At 38.3% G+C, this 24,034-nt stretch overlaps 1 protein-coding gene across 1 annotated transcript in view; it reads left to right on the top strand.

Annotated features, from left to right (window-relative positions):
* The window catches only part of GREB1 (growth regulating estrogen receptor binding 1), an 85,122-nt gene extending 65,671 nt beyond the window's left edge, over positions 1–19,451 (top strand). Inside the window, exons 23-33 of the mRNA XM_053939374.1 lie at positions 4,999–5,101; positions 5,807–5,965; positions 7,674–7,816; positions 8,580–8,741; positions 10,190–10,394; positions 11,210–11,384; positions 12,306–12,524; positions 14,783–14,918; positions 15,462–15,662; positions 17,142–17,280; positions 18,911–19,451. Of these exons, the coding sequence (XP_053795349.1) occupies positions 4,999–5,101; positions 5,807–5,965; positions 7,674–7,816; positions 8,580–8,741; positions 10,190–10,394; positions 11,210–11,384; positions 12,306–12,524; positions 14,783–14,918; positions 15,462–15,662; positions 17,142–17,280; positions 18,911–19,074 (1,806 nt within the window). The 3' untranslated portion in view covers positions 19,075–19,451. The remainder of the gene's footprint in view (positions 1–4,998; positions 5,102–5,806; positions 5,966–7,673; positions 7,817–8,579; positions 8,742–10,189; positions 10,395–11,209; positions 11,385–12,305; positions 12,525–14,782; positions 14,919–15,461; positions 15,663–17,141; positions 17,281–18,910) is intronic.
* Positions 19,452–24,034: the final 4,583 nt, after the last annotated feature.

Here is a 24,034-nt window from a genome sequence, read left to right on the forward strand (position 1 = left end):
TAACAATGCAGTGTTTCTTGAAGGGAATAGTAGTAATAAAATATGCAGAAATTAGAATTACCCTTCATTTTTGAGAAGAAACAATTTTCCTTCCTGAAGTAGGTTTCATTAATTGTTTTTCATAATATTAACATTTCACATGGACTTAATACTTACTACATCAAGAGGTATAGGCAGAAATGAAAACAATTATTAGACAGCTCATATCTAAATGTTGGTAACATCTCAGCCAAAGTATAAGACTGCCAGAGTAGTATTTTCCCAAAAATTAGTAATTACTTGTTTTCTTTATGAGGCAGCAATTCCTTTACTAAAATTTAAATCAGGAAGCAAATTTTCTGGTTAAAATGAAAAATACTAAATCAACAGAGCAAGAAAACTAGACACATTAGAGAATCAAAATGACAATTCTCACTGTCAGGGAAATCAGTAACAAAATATGCTCACCCTTCTCTCAAGGGTGAGATAAGTTTTGACCAGTACATATTACCCTATGTACTGGTCAAAATATTTTGCTGGAAGACTTGACACATTTTTACAAGGACAGTCACGTACATCAGAAGGCAATAAATGTCTTATTTTTACAATAGGCTTTAGGAAATGCAGCAAAAGCTGGATAGGTATGGAATAATTTATCTGTAATTAGCTCACATGATCAAAGTGAAACCATTGGTTAGTGAGTATAATTTCATATACATCACCATGAGCAATACGTGTCATATCTACAGCTTGACATATGTTCCCTGGTAAACCCACACAAATGCCTATATGGAATTCTAAATTCCCTCAGGTATTTTTTCTTCAGAACATTCATCTTAAAGTTCCCCAAAGTACAAATCAAGATTTCATATGTTTGGTTTTTTAACTGGATTTTACAGTTCAGAACGGGCATTTTCCTGAAGCGTGGAAGCTGCTGGTGAGCACAGCTCAGTCCTGTGGCACCACATCCAGGGAATGGAGCAAGCATGTCTTAAGACACTTCCTGAAGAGGAAAACTGCTACCCATATTATTACTCTACCTTTATTAAAATCTCATTACAATGGGTGTATATACCATTCAGCTTACGTAAGAAAAATATTAGGGAGATATTTAATATATCTATTATTAGCTGTGTTTTAGAAGAATGTAGCATGTGGAAACACGGAGAAGAGCCATCAACATTTGATCAACTGTCTGTGGATCATCAGCATGTTTTCTGCAAATCATCATTGATTCACAGGCCACAGTTTGAAAACCACTGTCATGGTATGTGAAGAACTGTCTTACCTGGAAATTAGAATAGGAAAGCCCTATGGAATTATTTCCCCTTTCACCATATTTCTCCAAATGTGAGGCCTGAAATCAGATGATGCTTTATACCAACATGTAAGAATAATAAAGTACTTCTAGTGGTTCTGGTATCCAGCATCTGGAACAAAGTAAAAAAGGAAGCTCATTATTGTTACACCTTCTACAACAGCACTTTTGGATGTCATTCCGTGAATGCATGGAGGCACACAAGCAGTTTATCTCACTGGAATGCTCTCTCAGATTCTTAGTTGGTTTGCACTCTATCCTTCATATCTATGGCAAGCAGAGTTCAGTGGTCAAAATCTTGGGAGAGCTTTCCCCTCCTCTTTGGTAATATATGTTTTGATACAAAAACTAGACCTTCATATATACATCAAATTTTCTTCAGGAAAGAATTTGAATTCATATTCCTTCCTCTTGCTATAGCTACACCCTTCATGAACTAAGAGCTGCAGAGTAAGCATATTCTTAGTATTTTAAGGGTTAAATCATCCCTGACACTAAGGATGAAAATAGAAACAAAACCCCAAAATCTCATCAGGCCCCAAATTCCTTACTTATCATCAGTTTTCACAAGATTTAAGATTTTCATTTCTTATTCTTCTGGGATTTTCTTCTTCCAAGTCTGATTCTTCAGACTTCTGTCTTCCGAAGTCAGCTAGACAGGAACAAATTAGAGTAATACTTCCACTATTTGGGAATATTGCCCCCCAAGTGCCTTACCTTACAAAGTGCTGAGCACTGCCACATATTTGAGGAACCTTTTTTTCTGGAAAGTAGAACTGTTGTCATAGTGGCCCCTCTCATGTACATTTTGTTTCAGCAATTGTAAAAATACAGCCCGGTTCTAGGTTCCTTCAGTCTTTTAATATGTTTGCAACTTTGGTATCCAGAGCAAAGACAGGAGATGGGGAAAAACACCTTGCTCAGAGTACTTCCTCACCAGTTGTTGTCATTATTAATATATCATGCTTAGCCCAGAGTCACTAGTTAGGATCAGCACAGCATTGTGCTTGGCTTCACTAAAGCCATGTAAAGCTGCAGAGCAATCAGGTATCCACTTTAAAGTTTCTTTTCAGATCTCCTATTTGTTGTAGCTAGGAGATAGAGGATGGGCAGGATCCCATTATGCAGAGGATTATGCTTCAAAGGTGTGCATATCCTGCTTGCAGGATCTCTCTGTAGCTACTTACAGTGAACAAACTCTTGAAAAAGGGGTACTGACAGATGGGGCAGGGGCTCTTTGGAGAGATGTGGAAGTTGTGGTTTTTGATAGTTATTCAGTATTTTCAAACAAAGAAAAAGTCTCTGTGCTATTCAATTTTTTCCTAGAGATGATACACATATAAAACAGTACAATTAATTTTAAAGGTGCATTTAGCTATCTGGGTATGCTACCAGTTTACTTGTTCAAGATTCTTCCTTTCTGGAGTAAATGCTGATTGTAAACGAGATGTCATTAATTTCTCATTTTCTTTTTGAAAATCTTCTCAAAATGACCTGAAAAGATATTCTCTCTTTCACCAGTTCATTTATTGAGCAGCAAATGCAGGCAAATGTGCTAGTGAATGGAGTCCAGATATGAATGCTGCATGTGGTCAGCCCAATCTCTGGCAGGGAAACATTCTAATAATATGGAGATATTCCTGAAAGTTCCCAACAGCTTTTTACATACAGCATTGCTCATATCTAGCAGTTCATGAAACTCACAGTACTGAATTAGAAACTTTTAATGTGACAGAAAATGAGATTGGGTAAGATCTGATGCATGCATTACAGTTTAGTGTGTAGCACTTGTCATCCTGTGGTTTCCGGCGTTTTTGACTCATGACCCTACAGTTTTGTGTACACTTGAGCCTGATGACTGATGCTTTTCATCTCAGCACCACGCAGCAGTAGCCTCATCACTCCCATACACATCGTGAAAATCCATTGGCAAAGACTGGATCCCCAAGGAAAGAAAAATACATGAGTTTGATAGAATAAAATCTTAATGCATATCGAAAAGAAAACATAAGGTTTTCAATGTGTTGTTCTGTTAACAATTGTAAGTATATACTTCAAACAGATTAAGAATTAATTTTTATATAGATATCTAATATCAAGGAGACAGGTGTGCTTTTGATAAATGATCTCTTGTTTGAAATTAGGAAACTGTTAATCTGTCAGCTACCCTGTGTTTAATGAAAAGATGATCAGAGGCACTTTAAAAGAGTATGTTCATAAGAGAAAAAAAAGGTAATTTCAGATGTGAGGAAAACAAATGAAAGTATTTTATTTGTTTTCCTGAGATGTGGGAAAATAAGATGGTTTTGTTTTAGTTCCTCAATCAGTAGCCATTGCAGCTAAGTTTAGAATCTTGTCCAGGGTCAGAGGAAAAATTCTCATTAATTTCAATGGATTTTACATAAAAAACAAAACTGGGAGTTAGAAACATCTGGTCCATGGACTGACTATAGTCCATGCTGTCATCTCCTCTGTTCAAAGTCACTTATTTTTCTGTGTTACTTCAGGTTGACAGAGTTGTGTGCTGACATTTGATTCTCAACAGAGAACAGGGATAATGAGACCCTTATCCACCCTTTGCAGTCTGATATGAAAAACAGCAGATAATGAGCTTTGACCAAAACAAATTGAATTTAAGCCTCCCTTCCTCAAGTGCTGAAAGAAAATGAAATTTTTTCTTGTCATAGATGGAAAATAGTAACTTTAAAACTCTGTTTAGCAATTCCAGCACCCCGTGCTTCTGGCATGTCCTAGCAGTAAAGGAAGTGAAGCTGTGTTTTCAATTCAGTAGTAATATAGAGCTCATCCAAAATCTGGTGCCGCTTTGTGAAATCAGACAGTTGCTGTCCAATGTGTTGTAACTGATCTACATGTTAACCTCTCCCCCACACACACAATCATGGTTTCTAAAGCTGCCTGCTTAGACATGGCCTTATTTACTTGATGTTATCATCAGCAAACTACATGTGACGGAACAAGCCATTGAGTAAATCACTGGCTGTGGCTCATACCTTCCAGCAATAGTCTTGATGTAGTGAAGGGAAATTTTTTACACTGTGTTGATGAGGTGAAAAAGAAAGGAGAAAATGATAATTTTAGATAATTTTAAAATGGATTTTAAAAGGTAATTTTAAAATATTGGAAGGGAAATAATGTGTTTTCAGCATGAGAGGTGAAACAGGACATTGTTGCACATACCATGTCCTTCAGGAGTGGAAGTGGCCAGCATGAGCTCTCCCAGGGATGCGTTGCCACTTTTACTCCTCAGGAGAGTGACTGTACTTCAGTAGCAGGCAGTGTACTGGTAAATCATATGGAAATGAAAGGCTTGGGGTAATTCTTTAGTTATCTGGTAATTCAAGGGGGGGTTTGTACATTTTATGAGCTTATGTGACTTTTAAATGTTCACTGCCTGTGTAGAACCTATGTTATGATGTTATCATCAGGAGAGAAAATTCTTGTCTGTGGGCCTGTAATTAGACCTGCGATATAAAATGTGTTTTCCAGCTAGGCTCCTGCACAGAGAGAATAAAACTGTTGATCATTAAGCTTTTCATTTATGCCAAGGAATATACAAATAACAGGGATATCCAAGTGCTGAATATTAATATTCAGTTTCACCACAGCTACAATTTCCAGATATGTGGAAAACTAACATGGTGAAAAGCAAATTTTTTTTTTCCTAATTTATATGTTTACAGATAGGGAAAACGGGTGCCTATCTGCAGTTCCTCAGTATTTTGTCCCGAATGCTGATTAGACTGACAGAAGTGGATGTTTATGATGAGGAAGAAATCAACATTAGTAAGTTCCTGATATAAAAATATTCTGGAGACAATAGAAAATTGTTATGCTAAATTGAAATATAGTTGTCTGTATATTCTATGCCTATTCTATCCTATTCACCTTTGCAATAGCTTTACATTATATAAATACTGTAAGAAAAAATTTCTGTGATCTTCAGCTGATACTTAAGAATATTTTATTATTTTATTCATCATTAAGAATTTAAGCAAAGAACATACTTTTGGTTTTTGTGGAAGGGGGTTGACAGCATTTATGTATATTAAATTATATCCAGCCATTGGTCTTCAGTGTAGAATTGGAATGAACGTTTGTGGTAAAGCATATAAAAGGAATCATTGAAATTTTGTCAGATTTATACCATGAGGAGCAATGTCATATTTTCTTATTACACAAGATTACCTGAGGGAAGGAAGTTTCTGCTCTCTAATATTTAATTTTAGTCCAAACTTGCTTTTTTTACAGTGTATTACTCCTCTATGTTTCCAGATGTATTTCTGTCAGACTGGACATGAAGATAATTTTTAAAAGGTTGAGGTACAAGGTACATTTGTGCTAAAGTTTACCTCTTGGTGCATAATGACATTGTGTCATCAGACTAATGAAAGAAAAAAATAAAGCAGGAATAATAGGTACAGCAAAACCATCTGTAGCAATATAAAGAGCTTAAAAAATCTGAATTCTTATTTTTCAAAAATATCATAGACATAAAAGAAGAATCTGATCAATACTACCATCAGCCTGGAGATATGTGGCCAGATTTGGAGTCATTTAAGAAGATGCCTTTTGACTACACCATCCATGATCCAAAATATGAAGATGCAAGTCTGATTTGTTCAAAGCTTCAGACTATAAACAGTGAAGGTTAGAATTTTTAAAATCCTGATTGCACATGTATATGTATTTATTTGTTTTTAATGTAAGAATCCTATTAAAGTTTTAAGCAGAGTCAAAATATCAGAATTGCTTTTGATTAAGTAATAGTGAAAAAAGATTTCAAGTTTTCCAGATGAAGTACCAGAGTACGACCCTTATGAATTACTTACGGAATATTATATGGATAGTCTTTCATTAAAAAAGCTCTGATTCCACAGTAAGTTTGTCTATTTGAATGATTTTATAAAGTAGTGTTGTCCTACTCTGTAGCAATGCAATGATTTATGTGCATAAAGTTAGCTTTGTAGTTAAAAGTATCTGTTGGTTCATTTTTTAGGTTTTAGGTTAGGTTTGGAAAGCATGAGATGAATATACCCAGATCTAGATTCCTGGAGTATTGATGTGTGAATTAGTCCTCTGAATTAGCCAGCTGGACATACACAGACGGGACTGGGTGGCAGGGAGGAAACTCTGCTGTTCAGAAAGCCCTTGGCAGGCTGGAGAAGTGGAACCTCAGGAACAGGACCCTGTTGAACAGTTCACCAAAAGTGCCCCTTGCACTTGGAATAGAATAATTTTATTCAGCTGTACAAGTTTGGGGCCAGCTGTATAGGCAGCAGCTTTACTAAAGGTGACTTGATGGTCCTGGTTGACAACAATTTGAACATGAGCCACCAGTTCTCCACTGGGTTAATGGCTTACTAATAATCTAATAACAGGTCAAGAGAAGTGATTTTTCTTCTGTGATGGCAACTCTTAAGGCCACATCTGGGTATTCTGTCAAGTTTTTGGCTTCCCAGTATGAGAAAGATGTTGACATAGAGAAGTGTGGCCAGTGAGAAGCCACCAAGATATGGAGAATATTTGAGTCAATTGGGTTTGTTTCAATTGGGTTTGTTTGGGGAAGTCTAGCAGGTGCATCTGAATGCTGTCTTCAACTTCTATTGAGAATTTATAGAAACAAACTATTATAGATACACAGCGTAAGGACAAGAGACAACAGACACAAGTTGCAATATGGAAAATTACAATTAGATTGTATGAAAAATATTTGCAGAATAACAGTGGTCAAACCACGGAGCAGGTTGCCCAGAGAGATCATGAAAACTCCACTCTTGGTGATTTTTGAAACTTAACATGAAAGGAAAAGCTTTGAGAAACCTGATCTGATGCTAAAAATCTGAGTGGAAGATTAAATAACAAAGTCCGTTTCAGCAGAAAATACAACTCATCTTCCCTCAGTCTCTCACAAAAAGGATCCTTTGAAAAATACGGGTAACCACTAAGGAGCAACATCATTAAATTGCCAAATTCATTTCACATAATCTACTGTGACGTCTGTCACAGAATGGCAAATGTCATGAGGCTCTTTTCTACTATTTATTGCTTTTGTAAACATTCTACCAGTAATAGCAACAATAAAAATTTTAATGATCAGGCATCTAAGCCTTATGTATAATCTGTATTGAATTATGACAATCATAAATTTGTACATAATTCCTTGCAGTTCTCTTTGCTGTACATAGCAATTTATAAAATATACTGTGCTCAGAATGAATTCATAGTATGTTTTGCATGTGTTTTATATTGCCATTTTTCCTAGAAGCTGATTTCAGTGACAGAAACAGTCTGTCACAAGAGAATATATTCTAGTCTTGACTATATGTTACATTTAATTTGTTTCTTTTCTTAATAGAGAGATCAATGAGCAGGAGACAGGAAGATATGTACACGTGCCGTCAAACAACTAGGATGAGATTGTCCAAGTATGCAGCATATAATACCTACCACCACTGTGAACAGTGCCATCAGTACATGGGTTTCAATCCCCGGTACCAGGTAAAGATTTCCAGGTGTTACTCTGTAGATCAGAAGCTGAAGCACACATAACCCAAACACAGCTTGTGTACATTTACTGTATTTTAATTGGCTTAGAAGTTGTATGTATGTACACATACAGCTGATTTACAGATTTTGTTATTTCTTGAGGCTTACCTGCCTTGACTAGGCTGCAGTTTGGGGAGATCAGAGGGCCGATCCTTTTGTCATTTACATGAGTTTGTTCAGTATTGTGATCTGCATGTGTACTACCAGTTAAAACTGCTTTCCCAGTAAGCTTTCCACTGGGCTTTGCTTAAGTGGAAAAGTTTGCACATGAGTAACTGCAACAGGTGCTACTTCTGATGCAGGAGTAGTCCAGCACAGAGTAGTCTATCTGTGGTATACAACTTGCTTTTACTCAGAATAACCCTCTAATTTGTTGCCTATTATAATGTGAGGAAGAAAGTGTCAGCAATGCAAATACTATTTTTTATGTGCCAATATTTCTGAAAGCCAGGAGGGGCCTGTAAGTATTGGTACTATCTGCAAGATGAAACTGAAACAACGGTTTCAAAAGAGGGAACACTTTAATCGGTATTTTTTTAGTGTAAGCTCTAGCTTAGGGAATATTGCTTAACACTTACGAATAATGAAGTTAAATCTAATGTCATACAGTAAGTGACTGTAATCTGTTTAGCAATGTTGTAAATGTATATAAACTACACTGAGACCTTGTGGTTTGACATTAACTGAAATGATCCTATTTTTTTCCCATCCTTAGATTTATGAGTCCACTCTGCATGCATTTGCCTTTTCCTATTCTATGCTGGGAGAAGAGATACAGCTGCATTTTATCATTCCAAAATCAAAGGAGCATCATTTTGTCTTTAGCCAACCAGGAAGACAGTTGGAAAGTATGAGGCTACCGCTAGTCACAGATAAGGTAGCTGGATTATTTTTATTTATATTTATGGCCATATATAGGAGAGAGATACCACCAATTTCAAAATTTCTTGAATTAGTATTCTCTGTACTGCTGTTCCTACTGTCAAGAGATAATGAAGATGTCCTTATGCTAAGCTTGTATTTTCTCCCAGAAAGGGATACATGAAAAAAAATTGCTGAGACACCAAAAAGCTCTACCTTTTGCTCATCCTCAAGGTTGATCCTTTGGTATAAACAGTCTTATCTGTGACAAAAGGTCTTTGATTATGGAGTCACACCCTGTGACTGAGAGCATTGTCCTAACACTTCTTGAGCTCTGTTCAGGCTGGTGCTGTGACCACTTCCCTGGGGAGCCTGTTCCAGTGCCCAACCACCGTCTGGGGGAAGAATCTTTTCCTGATATCCAACCTAAATCACCCCTGACTTCAGGCCATTTACTTGGGTCCTGTCCCTGCTCACCACAGAGAAGAGATCAGTGCCTGCCCTTCCTCTTCCCCTTACGAGGAAGTTGTAACTGCAGTGGGATCTGCCCTCAGTCTCCTCCAGGCTGAACAGACCAAATGACCTCAGCCACTCCTCACACTCAGCTTCCCCTCATGGCCCTTCACCATCTTTGCTGCCCTCCTTTGGACAGTCTCTAATAGTCTAATATTTTTCTTATATTGTGATGCCCAAAACTGCACACAATATTCAAGGTGAGGCCACACTGGTGCAGACATGTTGACCTTTACAGAGATTCCTGATACCCATGTCTAAGGTGAAGCTGTGCCTTGCTCAGGCCACACTGCTTGGAGTATTGAAGCAGTTTGTGGAACAGCAGAAGCACTTCTATCCTGGAGAAAATAAGCTGCTTCCAATAAACAGTAATAAATCAATATCACCCTCTACTTCAAGTTTTAAATAGAAGAACCAAGACAGCAACACAACAGCAGTGTAAGAATTACATCTCCTGCTCTCCCTCACCTAGTAAACTTGTGCTTGCCTACATGGTCAGAACTGTGCACTGGGTCCTTGTGGATTCTTTTCTTGCTTCTGCCACTGGTTTGAGGCTTTGACATTTAAGGACTATTGCCCCTTTGCTTCTTTTTCTATTCCCTTGCTCCAGTCAGAAGAGTTTACTGTAGTTTTGGAGTAAGGTGTTTCTTACAGTCCTATATCATATGGACCTAAATCCTCTTCCAGATCTATCCTCAAGGTACCTCTGCACTTGGCAGGCCAAGGTTAACAGTCCTGTCCATTCCACCACACTCTCATCGGTCAAATAAGCTAAATGATAGAGTTTTCTTTTTTCCAATTCTTATAAAAGTTGTTTATTTTCCTATCAAGTAAGTTTAAAATGTGTCAGTTTGTCTAGTGTTAGTGGATCTGATTTATTCCCCTGAAGAATCTATTGCTCCTTTTTCTCTCTGGATTAATACAGAAGCTCACACTTCTTTTTACCTACAGAGTGAAGATTACATAAAAAGCCCCACTTTTACTCCTACCACTGGCCGTCATGAACATGGACTTTTCAATTTATATCATGCAATGGATGGAGCCAGTCATTTGCATGTTTTAGTTGTCAAGGAGTATGAAATGGCCATATATAAGAAGTATTGGCCCAACCACATCATGCTTGTTCTTCCAAGCATTTTCAACAGTGCTGGAGTAGGTAAGCATAACAAAAGGTTCTAAAAAACGTGGACACACAGCTTGGGTCCTTAGGTGTTGTTATTTGACAGTGAAATGTAGACCCACAGCCTGCAGCTAGGATGTCTGATCTGGTGATCTGGATTCCCTCTGAGGACAGTGTGTCACAGCTGAAGACACACTTCTCTTAATCCAGGACACCTAGAACAAGCTTATTGAGTTGCACCCTAGAAATACTTAACTCTTCTATTGTCTTTGAAAGAAGCTGAGGGTGTTAAACTCAGATGGAGTTACTGACTCTGTTTCCTTGTGGAAATAAGTTGTGCACTATTTGCATGGGCAGTGATGCTCTGGTTGGGTACATCCCTCAGGAAGGTTCTGCTGATGTAACATCTGTGAAATAATCAACCCTTTGCTTGTGCTGTTGGAATAACTTATATACAGCAGTAGTGACAAACATTCAGAGTAGATGATCATCAGGGACAGTTTCCAGTGTTCACTGGAAAGCTGGATGTTCAGTCAACATCTCTAACTCTTTGCATTAAGAGATGCTAATATTGTCACATGAAGAGAACTAGTCACTAAATCCTTAAGACACTAGAAAATCTTTACCAGAGAAGTCAGGCCTCATTTTTCATCCTTGCCAATGTGGTTCTTTAAGTCACTTGCTTGGCAAGTGACAAAGCAAGTTGGCTCTGGATAGTGGTGGGGTTAAAATGTTCAGAATGATTTATACTCTTGTCTGTGCAGAAATATTCACTTCAAAAGGCTTCTGAGTTCAAAGCAAACAGTTTCTGCCCCTATTTTTAATCTGGTGGTTTATGCCCATGGTTTCAGGTGCTGCACACTTCCTGATAAAAGAGTTGTCTTATCATAACCTGGAGCTTGAACGGAATCGGCAGGAAGAGCTGGGGATAAAACCCCAGGATATTTGGCCTTTCATTGTCATTTCAGATGACTCCTGTGTTATGTGGAATGCAGTAGAAGTTGACTGTTCAGGAGACAGGAAAAGGTAAATAGTGTAATATATGCTTTTTCATCTCATCTCTTTTAACCTTTCTCTGCATGTAATTTTGAAATTATGTTTGCTACACTACAACTTCTACCCTGTACAAGCAGAGAATTATATTTGCCCAAGGAGAGTCCTTTCCTAGGTATCTGTCTTTGCATGGCACATAGTGTAGTGCCTGTTTTTCATTCCTGTCCCCTAAGGATTTATGTGCCCTGCAGCCGTTGCTGTTGAAGCTAGAGTTACTTGGACTGCAGATTTCAGACTCTGTAAACACTCCCTGATACACTGGACAACATGTCCATTTTTCACCAGATTTTTCTAGGGAAGCTAAATGACAGTTCTGTGTAAGTTGTGTAACTGATTTCCTTTGGCTTTTTTGGCAGTCCCAGTCTGTGTGTCTCCTTTATGAGTTCCCCAAATCCCTGAACTAGCATTTTTGTTTTCATTGCTTTAGAATATTGTTTGTGCTAGATATTTTTAGCTATTCCATGAACAGACTATGCAGAATTTACAGCAAACTTTCAGAGAGAATGACACTCAATGAAAACTGAGATTTATATACTCTAGGGGTGGGCTAGAAGAATCTTAATACTTTGTGCTTAAGTTATGGCACAAGTCAACAACTCTTCAAGATTCATTGGAATAATATCTAGGTAACTTTAAAAGTTTACATATCTGAGTGAATATTTTGAGAGATCTAGACTTTCAGATCTGTCATACCAGTCCCCACCACATAAGCACTAGTTAATTTTAACTATAGTGAGAGACAAAAAAAAAAATACAGTAAAGTAAGACAACACTGAAGTTATCTATCTGAAAGTCATAACAACTTCCAACTGTTGAGAATTGCTCTTCAGCTGAAAGAGATTCTGAGTGTTCCCTATATATTTTAAAATTAACACATTTTCATAATTATTGTAGTGACTATACATGGACTGAAAGGAATGTTTCCCTGAAGCAAATTCTGCAACACATTGAAGCAACTCCCAATGTCACTCATTATGCCCTAATTGGAATGAGGAAATGGTCCAGTAAAACAAATAGTGCTGAGATCAAGGAACCGTTTTCCTGCTGCCATGTGCATGACTTCCTTATGCTGAATGTGGATCTGACACAGAATGTACAGTACAATCAGAACAGGTAAGTGAATCGGTAGCACTTTTCAGCAGAGGTGATGAACCAAATAAAGGAAGTTTTACCAAAGCTCTTGTTTTTTTTAGGGAGGTTGTGAATGGCATACAGGCAGATTTTGTTGTCTTACTGGTGATTCAAATCCTTCCCAGGATGCCAGAAGTTGGAAAAAGTCTTTAATTTCTAAAGTTCCAAATAAAACAGTGATAACTAAGTGACAGGATAGACACAGACAGCAGTGTACTTTGCAGTACTGGTCTACTCCAAGTGGCCTTTGGTAAATAATGTGCTTCCCTTCTTGTCTGCCTAACTGCTCTCCCTTCCAAAGGAAACAGGAATGTATGGATGGTGCATAACCAAATCTCGTTCTGATAAATATATCTGGGCTTTTTACGCTGAGTATCACAACACTGCAGCATACCATGTGTGCTCATCAGGGTAATCAGAAGAAAAGAATAAATAAGTCTTCTTCACATTGGTGGTTGTTTCTCACATTCAGCTGTCTCAGAAATCCCATTTTTCAGTTATTGTCCCACTTAGGATATATCAGATTACAATTTTGTCATGCACAGCATTACCACAGTTAACAGAACTGGTTCATAGTCTCACAGAACTTCACTGATCTGTGTGAAATAAACTGTGGGTTTCCCCCATTTCTGAGGGACATGCATTTATTACAGCAGAATGAAGTGCACATATATCAGTAGAGGTGGGATTCACTTGTCTGAAACTGGCCTTTCAGTGCCTTAGAATATGGAAGACATCCATATGGGGCTGGCAGGTGTGACATGAAATGGGTGCTTTTCTGTAAGCTGGATGGGATAGCCCAGGTAATAAAAATGGCTCTACACAGCTACACTTAGGTAACTGAACATCAGTCACTGTGCTTTTCAGAAGAACTCTGCTAACTCAGGAAGATATCTTTTGAGGTCCAAGCTCACTTATAACTGCAGGGAAGCATTCTGCATTCATTATTCTGTGAATAAACAGATGATCTATATTTCTATTGTCAATTTTCTATTGACATCTTAAAAGAACAAATTTACCCCTGTGCATCTCCTAGTAGAGGACTGTGCTCCCAGGCTGCCTGAGCATGTTACCTTATGTATGATGGGCAAATGGAGACAGTGACAATAAAGCAAAATTATATGAGTACAAGCAACAATGTTACAATGTCAGGAATGTCACATCACACCACCCCTTTTCTGTCTCTGTGTTTGAACCCCATGAGGTTCATTGTTCCTGTGTGGGTACTGCTGAATGTGAAGTATTGTATAGCATTCCAAGCCTGGGCAAGGAAAAAGGTACATTTTAAAACCCAGAGACAGTGACAGTCAGGGATATCAAGTAACCATGTGGATATTGCTAAGATCAAAGACAAAACTTTAAAAACCTATAATTGAATGCCATGTTTCTCACTGATGTTGACTGTTGCACTGATTGATCAGTTTGCTTAAATTCAAGCCCTGGATGTCAATCCAGTGGTTCTCCACATCATCCTGTTTCCTTTGTAATAAATATATTCAAAATGGAGAACTGTGTCTGAATTTTCCAGAGATGACAGTATTTGAATTTAGTCAGCTTTAGAAGTTTCCCTTATATTCTGTTCCCTCATATTTTTAAAATGGGTCAAATTTAGCTCAGGGATATTTGGCCTCATTCTGCTTAATTTTTTCCTTGTCTCAGCAGTTCTCTTGTATAAAGACTCCCTGCCTTCAAATAGTCTTCATTTCTAAAATAAAATTACATTGGTTCTGTAGAGGAACATTGAAAAAATTGCTAGCTATTCATATTTTGAGGGGAAAATGAGTAGTCAGATACTTCTGTACATTTGATAAATCAAATGTAAGGCCTCATCCATTTCCTTGGAAATAAAAGGAATAAATTTCCTTGACCATATTTGGGGTAGTAATGTATGTAGCAATTTCTTAAGACTCCATTATTGTAGTAAAAGGCAAAAAAAAAAAAAAAAAAGTTTTAACTCCTGAGTATTTTCCTTAGCAATTTACTGCCTTTCCACTTTATGCTTTTGGTCCTTTCCCTTCCTAAGTGCTTTCCTCCCTCATTCTGGTCTTCTGAAACTGATTCTAGCCTAATTTATAGCTAGAAAGCTGAAGCCCCTTTCCCTTACTGATAGGCACTGGTGGAGGGTCAGTATGTTTGATACCTATCCTTTCTATGGTGCTGATCAAAGGCTCTGAGTGCTTGTATTTGTCAGTGTGTGATGAGGAACATTCCTCTGACCTGCTATGATTTTTTCTTTCCAGATTTACATGTGATGATGTTGACTTCAACTTGCGTGTCCACAGTGCTGGCCTTCTCATCTGTCGGTTCAACCATTTCAATGTCATGAAAAAGCAAATTGCAGTAGGAGGACAACGATCCTTCCACATAAAGTCTAAGGTGGGAACTGAGACCTCTCTTGCACTGTTGTTAAAATTCTGTTTTCCTTTTTTTTCTTTTTTATCTAGGAGAACTGAAGTATTTTGGTGCATCATCTATTGCCAGTAATGGGGTATGCCTTCCATGTGGGGCTTTTTTTAGTTATTTATTTCTGAAATCCACAATATTCTTGTCATAAATGCAACTTTACTTTATAGTTTTCCTTCAAAACTTAAAAAAAACATGTAAAGTGTCTCTTTGCAATCCAAGTAACCATTCACTATGTGGATTTTATCTACAGCTGTAGAATTGCTCATCTTCATGTCAATTCATATGTAGGAGTACTTTGAGTTCAAAGAAGAAACCTCAAAGACTCTAAACACAAATATAATTTTATGAAACTGAAACTGTTTTGGTAGCAGATATTTTTTGCTGAATAACTTTTCTTCTTATGTAAAACTTAGACTTGTAGGGTAGAGATGTATTTCATACAAACCAGAATTCACATAAGTACAACTTGATTGATTAAGACTGATCTGTATGAGAAATATTTTTTCCTCACAGGTATCTGACACTCCAGTTTCAATCTCCCCTGCTCAGTACATCTGTGCTCCCGACAGCAAGCACACCTTCTTGGCAGCACCTGCTCAGTTGCTTCTTGAAAAGTATCTCCAGTATCACAGCCATCGCTTCTTCCCTCTCTCACTGAAGAATTATAGCCATCCAGTGCTATCTGTGGACTGTTACCTTAACTTAGGACCACAGGTACTGAAAAAAACAATCTGCAAGTAGCTCTAGAAATGCATAGGCTCTGTTTTGGATGGGTTATTGATGTATTCCATGATAATAGTTACACAGCCTTTGAAGAATCAGGTACATTCCTATAATGTTAAAATTGAATTCTTAGTCCCATAGAGATATTGTCAGAGGCTTCAACTAAAGTACATGGAGAGAAATCCCAGAATTGTCCTAAAAATACTAATATAGTCTGTGAAGTGTTTTCTCAATCTGCTATAATTTGGCTCTTCCTACAGAAAATTTCTTCCACAAGAGGGTTTTACAAATACTAGATAACCCTTAGAAAGCACTTCAAATATACAGATGTTTTAGTTCACTTCAGACTGATAAGCTGAGGCAGAGAATAAAATACTAGACATCCAGTGGGAATGGGAGAAGCTGACATTAAGTCTCAGGAGCTGTTGGCTCTCTCTGATGAGTCTGGATCTAAGGTTGTACTTCAACTCAAATATGTCAGTAGAAATTTGGTACTAGGGTGATGTGGTTCAGGAGAGAGGGGACTGATTTTATCTCTTCACTGAATACCAAATTAAATTCAGTTTTCTGGGTTTACTGAACTTCTCTTCCAAAGAGGTGTGTAATAACCTTCCTATGTATGCTGCTCCCACAACATTTTGGGTTCTTAGACTTTTGTTTCCACCATGTTTGGAAAAACAAGCTTTGTGGGAGGGCATTGTACAGTTACTGTCTTCATCCATTGCATCCTTTCAACTCCAACCCATTAAGCACATGAAATGATTTCAATTTCATTCTGGAATTGCTGCCTGAACTGTAATATGATGCAACAGGATTGAAGGAATATGGATTAGGCATACTTGGTACAGAGTCTTAGCTACTGAGGTTCAGCCTTCCTTCTCCACTCAATCATGCTGATCCATGCCAGATGAGTATGAGTACAGTGGCACTTTTGAAACAAAGCCATGTGCAGAAGATTCCCTTAATCTGAATTTATAAATCCAGAAAGAGTGCTGTAAATATTCCCGTTCCTAGTGGATTTCAGGAGTAGCCATAAAAACAAACTAGGCAAGAGGAAACCTCATAAATTCATGTATATGCATAACTCTACTAACTTGAGTAATCCTATTGTAATGTAAATGAAATTTGGAATTTCTAAGGGTCCTTTTCCAGAATGTAGAATTATTATATTTACTCACATATAAATAAAATGTGCTGGGCAGGTCACAGCATTGTGGTTGTGGGGAGTTACTGTTTCACACTCTATCACATCTAAGCCTCATGATTATAATAATAATGAGTAGTAACAGTGCATAATTATGAATTGTGCTTATGTATATTGTTAACAAGTAGTGCTATGTTTTGGAAGGAACTATAAAGCTCACAATATTTGGAGTTGGAAAGAAAGTCTGAATTTGAATCAAGTGCAGATACTGGAAGCTTCATATGGAAGCTCTAAAGACGTTAATTTTTTTCCACCCTCTCAATCAGATTGCAGTTTGCTACGTGAGTTCTCGGCCTCATTCTCTGAATATCAGTTCCTCTGGTTTGACATTCAGTGGTCTCCTGCTGTACCTCTGTGACTCCTTTGTTGTAGCTAGCTTTTTGAAGAAGTTTCATTTTCTTAAAGGTGAGCTGCAATAATTTTATTACAAAGAATTAGGTGACATGGTCTCAGAGAATGTGAGGCAAATCTATTTTATCTCTGTTTTAAATGTATCATATTTATTTAATATATATGCATATATATGTATATGCATGTATTCATATTTGTCTTTATGTGTCCCACCCAACTTCGATGCTTGATCATGCTGGCACTGCACTGTACTAAACTGATATATAGCAGTGCTATAAGTTCTGCAGATTTCTAAGTGGGATGGAATGTTAGATCCATATCACCGTGACTAAAGTATGTGCACAACTCCTTATTCTGTTTGAAAACTGAGTGTTGAAGATTTATGCATGAAGCATTTGCCTACTGTGTTCTTGAAGCTTTTCTAAATTTCAATAGAAAATGGGTGATTGACAAGCCTCTATCAAAATCTATTTTCTGTTTTTAGAAATAGAAACTGGCTTATTTAAGATTCATTCCTGATACCCAGGTTTTCCATGTAAACCTTATGATAGTGTATAGCAGTGGAGACAACTTCCACTTGTGTTATAGACAGTCACATTGCAAACTCCTTTTGAATCCTTCTGCTGCTATCTTAGGCATTTGGTGCTCTGGGAATTTGTTTCTCTCAGCTATAACTGTCACTGGGAGAAGAGCACCATGGTTAGTGCCTCTTGAAACTGGCAGAGTTGTTATAAACTGCTGTGTTCTTCATTGCAGCTAAAACAGAGGCTACCAGTCAGTCTGATTTTGCATAAACCAGTCAATTTTTATATCACGTAGCATAAAGTGTGTTTGCTTTGGGATTTCTCCATCTCCCCTGGCAGTTTTTCATTTTCTAACCTGTCACATAAGAATTAAACACCATGTCTTTTTCTTTTTATTATATTCACAGATTTTTTTTGGTCTTGGGTATTACCACTTACCTCACCATTTCTCATTTAGATTACTGTATGCTGGTGAGGTAATTATTTTCTCTTAAAGGAGGACTTTTCTCAGAAGCAATGAATGCAAGTTAAAGTGGTTATCAGCATGCCAGACAGGACACTTGGCATTGCTTACTGAAGTATGATTTTTTTAGTTTGGCGTTCTGGATTTTCTTGTGTCTGTAGCCACATAGACCAGATTCTTTTTTGCCAGCACATGAGTTTACCAATCCAAAAACCACTAAAATTTGTGATTAGTATTAAAGACACATTTAGACCATTTCTGGGCAGCAAAGCACAAAGAGCTTAGTCAGCCATCACAGTGATTGCCATGTGGGTTTTGCTGCCTGAGGGTTTGGTGAAACAAAGGTAATGATCAGGAGGGCTACAACAGGAATGGATGTAGGGCTTTTATCTGGTTTGCTGTCAGGACCCATCATGACCTCCTTAGACCTGCCAGTTTTACTTTTCCTACCCTAAGGATCATGGAAAGTGCTTCTAGTCCTGTTTACTAGATGATTATGAAGTACCTCAAGTTACACAAGAAGATCCTGACAATAGGCTGAACATAGCTCTCCTCAAGTCCTACCTAAGTGGCTTAATTTTCTCCCAAGCCCATTTATAACTTCTGGAGTAGAATTCTCCATGCAGGGTGGTGGGAGGTGGATGATCTGAGAACAAAGGGGATACTCACGTGAGTTTCTTTTGAACTGTTTGCCCAGGTGCCACCCTGTGTGTGATTTGCCAGGATCGCAATTCTCTCCGCCAGACTGTTGTCCGGTTGGAGCTGGAAGACGAATGGCAGTTCCGCCTGCGGGACGAATTCCAGACTGCCAATGCCAAAGAGGACAGACCACTTTTCTTCCTGACTGGACGACATATTTAATTGAAAAGAGACACATTTCCTGAATGACACAAGACCCTAATTGCCACCATCTCATGAAATTACTTTTGAGAGGCTCTGCTTTCTGAACAGAAACAGGACTGTTTTCTGTTGTTTATTAGAATGATGTTTAATCAGACAGTTTAAGATCATATTTACAAACATTGACGTGACTTTTCTAATTTAACGTTCTGATGGAAGTCATCCCTAATTCCTGATAGAGACACAGAGACTTACATGGTGGAAAGCATTTCATAGCAGAAGAGAGCTCAATGAGTGCACTTCTCCTGTGACAAAGAAGACCACGTGCAAGTTCATAAAGAAAAGGTTTAGGAAACTTTTTGCACATTACAGAAATAGGAAATATAAATTTAGAAGCAGGTTCTGGTTTACAAGTCTTATTTATCAAACAGTCGGCAGAGGGCAACAGGAGTTAGTACAGTTCTGTAGTACACTGCTTCTGACTGATCCAGGTAGACTTTTTATATGAAGATTTGTAAAGTATAGTTCTTTAACAGTAGGAACTCATTTAAAGCTTTAATTTTTAGAATAAGTGCCACACTGGATAGTTTTACCTTGCAGGACTGTTGGAGTAGAAGACTAATTATATGTCTGGTTTTATTAGCATAAGGAAGAGAGTTAACAAGGTAGATGGTAAAATGAAATCTGAACATTTAAACCTGAAACTGTTACTAACTTGAATAACTGAAGAGAGGAAATGGTGGGACTGACCTGTAAGCGATTTATTTCTAGAATAGTGATGTTTTGTGACTAAATTGTAGACTGGCTGTAGACTTCAAGCTGAGGCAAGTGCACTCAGGAAAGCCTATGAAATGGTTCTAAAATGCTCCCAATACACTTTCTGGGGATATTTTCTTGCCAAGGTGCTTCAAAGGAGTGAGAAAATGGAGATTACAATGCTGAGAAATTCAGGTGAAAATCTAAAAACGTGTTTTTGAACAGCACCAGGCATTTCGTACGCTTTAAATGTTAAATCAGTGGTCACTGTCTTTGTCTAGGTGTTTGGGAATGCTGTCTAAGCTGCAAGCTTCCTGTTTGTCTTTATGGAATCAGTGTTAATGTCACTCAGACAAGGTATAGGAAGGATGAGTATAGACATTGTCAGAGGGTATCTAATATTTGGGCAGGCCTTTTTTTCTGGATATACCAATGAGGGATCATTGGCTTTATACAGATGAAATGCCATTCATCTGGCTGAGTCTGTTACAGCACTGGCCTTGAAATGCAGGCATTGGTATGACTGTGCCAAAGAGCTAATCTAGGTTAATTTACAGAGAAAATATAAGTTCTGTAAGTTGTGAATTCTGTAAGAGATGTGGATTGCTATCTACAAGGAAACTGCTGGCAATCAGTGTGCTTCTATATTTTATTGTTCATGTTTCAGAGTGAGAATTCACTTTAAGTTTTGTGAAGGAAGGTGAGCATTGGCCTATGTAAATAGTATTACTATTTAGTTTTCATCAGTTGATTAGTTAATTTAAACTTTTTTTAAGAAAGTGTGACATTTATGTCTTTATAAATAAAGTTCATGCTGCATGGACATCTGTCTTGGTGATGTATTGGACCAATAAGTACACACACTTTTGTAGTGGAAAAAAAACAGAGGAAAAGCACTGGCTGAAAGGTGTTAAGATAATTAAGGAATGACATGAACTGATCAAGAGAGAATACAGTACTTCTTAATAGCCTACAACGTAACACAACAAAGGTATAAGGATTTTTGCAAGAACTCAGACTGAAAGACAGTGAGTTGAAATTTCCTTTCCTGTAACCAAATATTTAAACAACTTATACCAAGTGTTCATTAATTTTTTTCTGTGTTTTAGGTCTGATATTTGCTCTGTCAGTCTTTAGACATCCATTTTCTCCAAGAAACTAAAAAAGCCCTAAAGTACAAAGTAATAAAAAATAAATAAATTTAAAAAAATGTCCTTTCTTAACACTCTCCTTTGCCACAAAGTTTTCAAAATTTTGACAAAATACAGCTGATAGTCACTTGAAGCCATCGTACTCCTGAGTGTTGTTTCATGTTAAACTTTTTCTCCATACAATGTCCTCTATACAGGATAGGAGTGCCAGGGCCTGGCCTCAGCAGACCTGTGTCTATTGTGTGACCAAGTGCAATCACTCTCCATCATGGACTATGTTTATGAGCAATTGTGTGTGATGAAAGTTGCGTGCACAGCCCATTGTCTTGGCAAGTACTTCCTGTAATAAGACCAGCTATGCCCTTACTCTGACCAAAATGCAGGTACTTCCTGTCATGCTGTGGGAGCATCTATGCACCCACATGGTAGGAAAACATAGCATTTTCCTCACAGGAGGCCAAAAAATTATGGTGGATGACTCAGGGAGAGACAGCTTCCAGAGCTCCATCCAAAAGTTTCTTCATCCTGACCTAGTTTACAAGCTAAGCCCCCCTAAAATGTAAGATTTCATGGAGAGGGCAGTGTAGTTTTTGTGTCCAGCTAGGACTGTGAGGTTATAAAGTAATACAGATAAATAATAATGATAAATTAAAGCAAATTGTTTGGGACTGGCATCCTGTGCTGCAACCCTTGGTGCTATAGTTCTTTACCATATGTGCATATGTAGGGCTGGGAACCCAGGTCCCAGCTCCACTCTTCTCTTGTCTTTCTTTTGTGAGCAGGAATCACTGGCTTTCAGTCCCAGTGATCTCTGTGAGAAAACCTGGCCCATGCCCATTATGCACACAAATCTTTTAAGCATTTCCTTTCTGGTTTTGGATGTGGCAAGAAAGCAGAACTCTGCATTCTGTGGATTCACTTGACAATGTGATAGCAAACAAACTTTTTATAGCCTCTGCCTTCTTCTCTAGCACCTTCCATGCTTTCTGATTCAGTCATCCACTATTATCACCTGCAGATAGTATTATTAGCATGTTCTGAATTGTCTGTCAGAGAGGAAAGTAGTTTATGATTCAGCTTCTATCAAAGACAGAGTCCAAATATAGAGAAGGTTATTGGAAAGGTGACATTATTTTCCTTCTTACCATCCTATCTTCTCTGTTAAAGAGCTCTTCACAAGCACTTAAACACTAATATCTGGTATCTAATCACTAGAGGACATAAGGGATTTCATCCCACCCTAGCAAGTGCCTCCTGTTGTGGTGATAGGGAATGTACAGATCTCACCTCCCACTCTGCATCTAAAAGCAGTTGCTAAACATCACTTGTGAGGGGGTTGCTTTTCAAAGGTTGTATCTGTGACACTGTGGTGGAAGGTATCACTCACACAAAAAGAAAGAGGTACAACAAACCCAAAGGATGGGTCAAGGGACAGCTCTACAGGGTAGAAATTGAAGAGCAAGTGAAATGGGGGCTATGAATGGATCCAGCAGCATGGAAGAAGTTGGGGGGCAAGTAGAGCTCTTGGCTGCAGTAGAATGTGTTTGCAGGGGCACAAGGACCTTGGGCAGGGACAATGTGCAATGTGAAAGAATTTGGATTTTTATGGAAGTTGGAATTCATGTGGGTGTTATGAGCACCCAGCTCAACAGGACCCAGCTATCTGCCACAGGCTGCCGCTCTGGTCTGGCTGTGAGGGTGAGTGAGGATTGTGAGCCATCCCTCCTTCCTGGGGTCCATCCCCCAGCCACAACCACAGTGCTTGTGCCGGAAATGACTGTGCCAGAGCTTTTTCTCAGGGTGGTAAAGCACTGCAATTACCATAAAGCCCAACCTCTGCTGGCATCCCTCTGCCATGCATGGCTTGCCCAGAGAGCACAGCCCTGCACACTGCCTGGCACCCACAGCCCCATGGCACAGCCTCTCACCACACACACCACACCCAGCTGCCAGGCTGCCTTTCCACCCTCCTGCCACAGTCCTCCTCTCCCACATCATCCCCTCAGCAACCAGTCTTAATAATTCATCAGCTACCACTGAAATATTGTGGATATACTGGTGTGAAAAAAAAATCCATAATCTTCCCTTTTTTCTACTTCCTTAAGTAGGAAGTACTTTTCAGTGAAAAGTAAAACTAGTTCCATACATCCTCTGCCTGGTGACTCTCTCCTGTCCCTTATCCTTGCTCCAGACTACACCTGAAGAATACTCAGTGGTTCTGGTAGTTTGTAAATGCTTTCATAACATTTCCAGTCCTGTTTTGACAGCTCCCAAAATAACCATTGATGACTGTGGAGGATACAACTCTGGCAGTTTTGAGGCAATAGTCCAAATGCTGACATTGTCCAATGCTGACATACTATTTGGCTAGGAAGTGGTGAGGTGTCAGATATAACAGTGAGACTCCTGTGCTGTGAGAAAAAGGCATTGGGAGTCAACTGCCATGATTTTAAGAAAGACCTCATAAAGCAGCTTCATACATAAATGTGGCTTTGATTAAAATCCTCAAGGAAACTAAAATTTTTGATTTAGATTTACATAGGAATATAAACAGAAGGAAATTTCTCCATACTTGCTACATGACCAATGTATTGACTATGCACTTAAACGTTGAACATACTACAGAGTATTATTCTGTCAGTGTGAGCTGTTGTGCTGTGGAAAACCATGACTGGCATCATTAACAATAATTAAACAGTATTCTTTACACTTAGAGGCAACAGGACTGACAGGAAAGTGGGGTTTTACTTGTTGCTACCTATCAGAACAATTTACAGCTAGGAGAACAGATATTGGCTCAGAGGTTATTGCAGTAATCACAGGGCTGATTCTGCATCATAAGATACACTTTCATACACACATAGAACATTTTCTTTTATGTTGATGTGATTTCTCTCTACTAGACTTTAAATTATTCTTGTAAATACTGTTTATTTATCAGTCATAAATCTCAAAATTCTCTCCCAGACAAGATGGCATCTGTGGTGGAGCAGGCTGGCAGCCCTGTGTACCCTTCTTAAGTCCCCTACTAAAATCATGTTTAGTCTGAATTTGTAGCATCTTGAACTTCACCT

The sequence above is a fragment of the Vidua chalybeata genome, chromosome 3, assembly GCF_026979565.1.
Source record: "Vidua chalybeata isolate OUT-0048 chromosome 3, bVidCha1 merged haplotype, whole genome shotgun sequence".
In the NCBI taxonomy this organism is placed as follows: domain Eukaryota; kingdom Metazoa; phylum Chordata; class Aves; order Passeriformes; family Viduidae; genus Vidua; species Vidua chalybeata.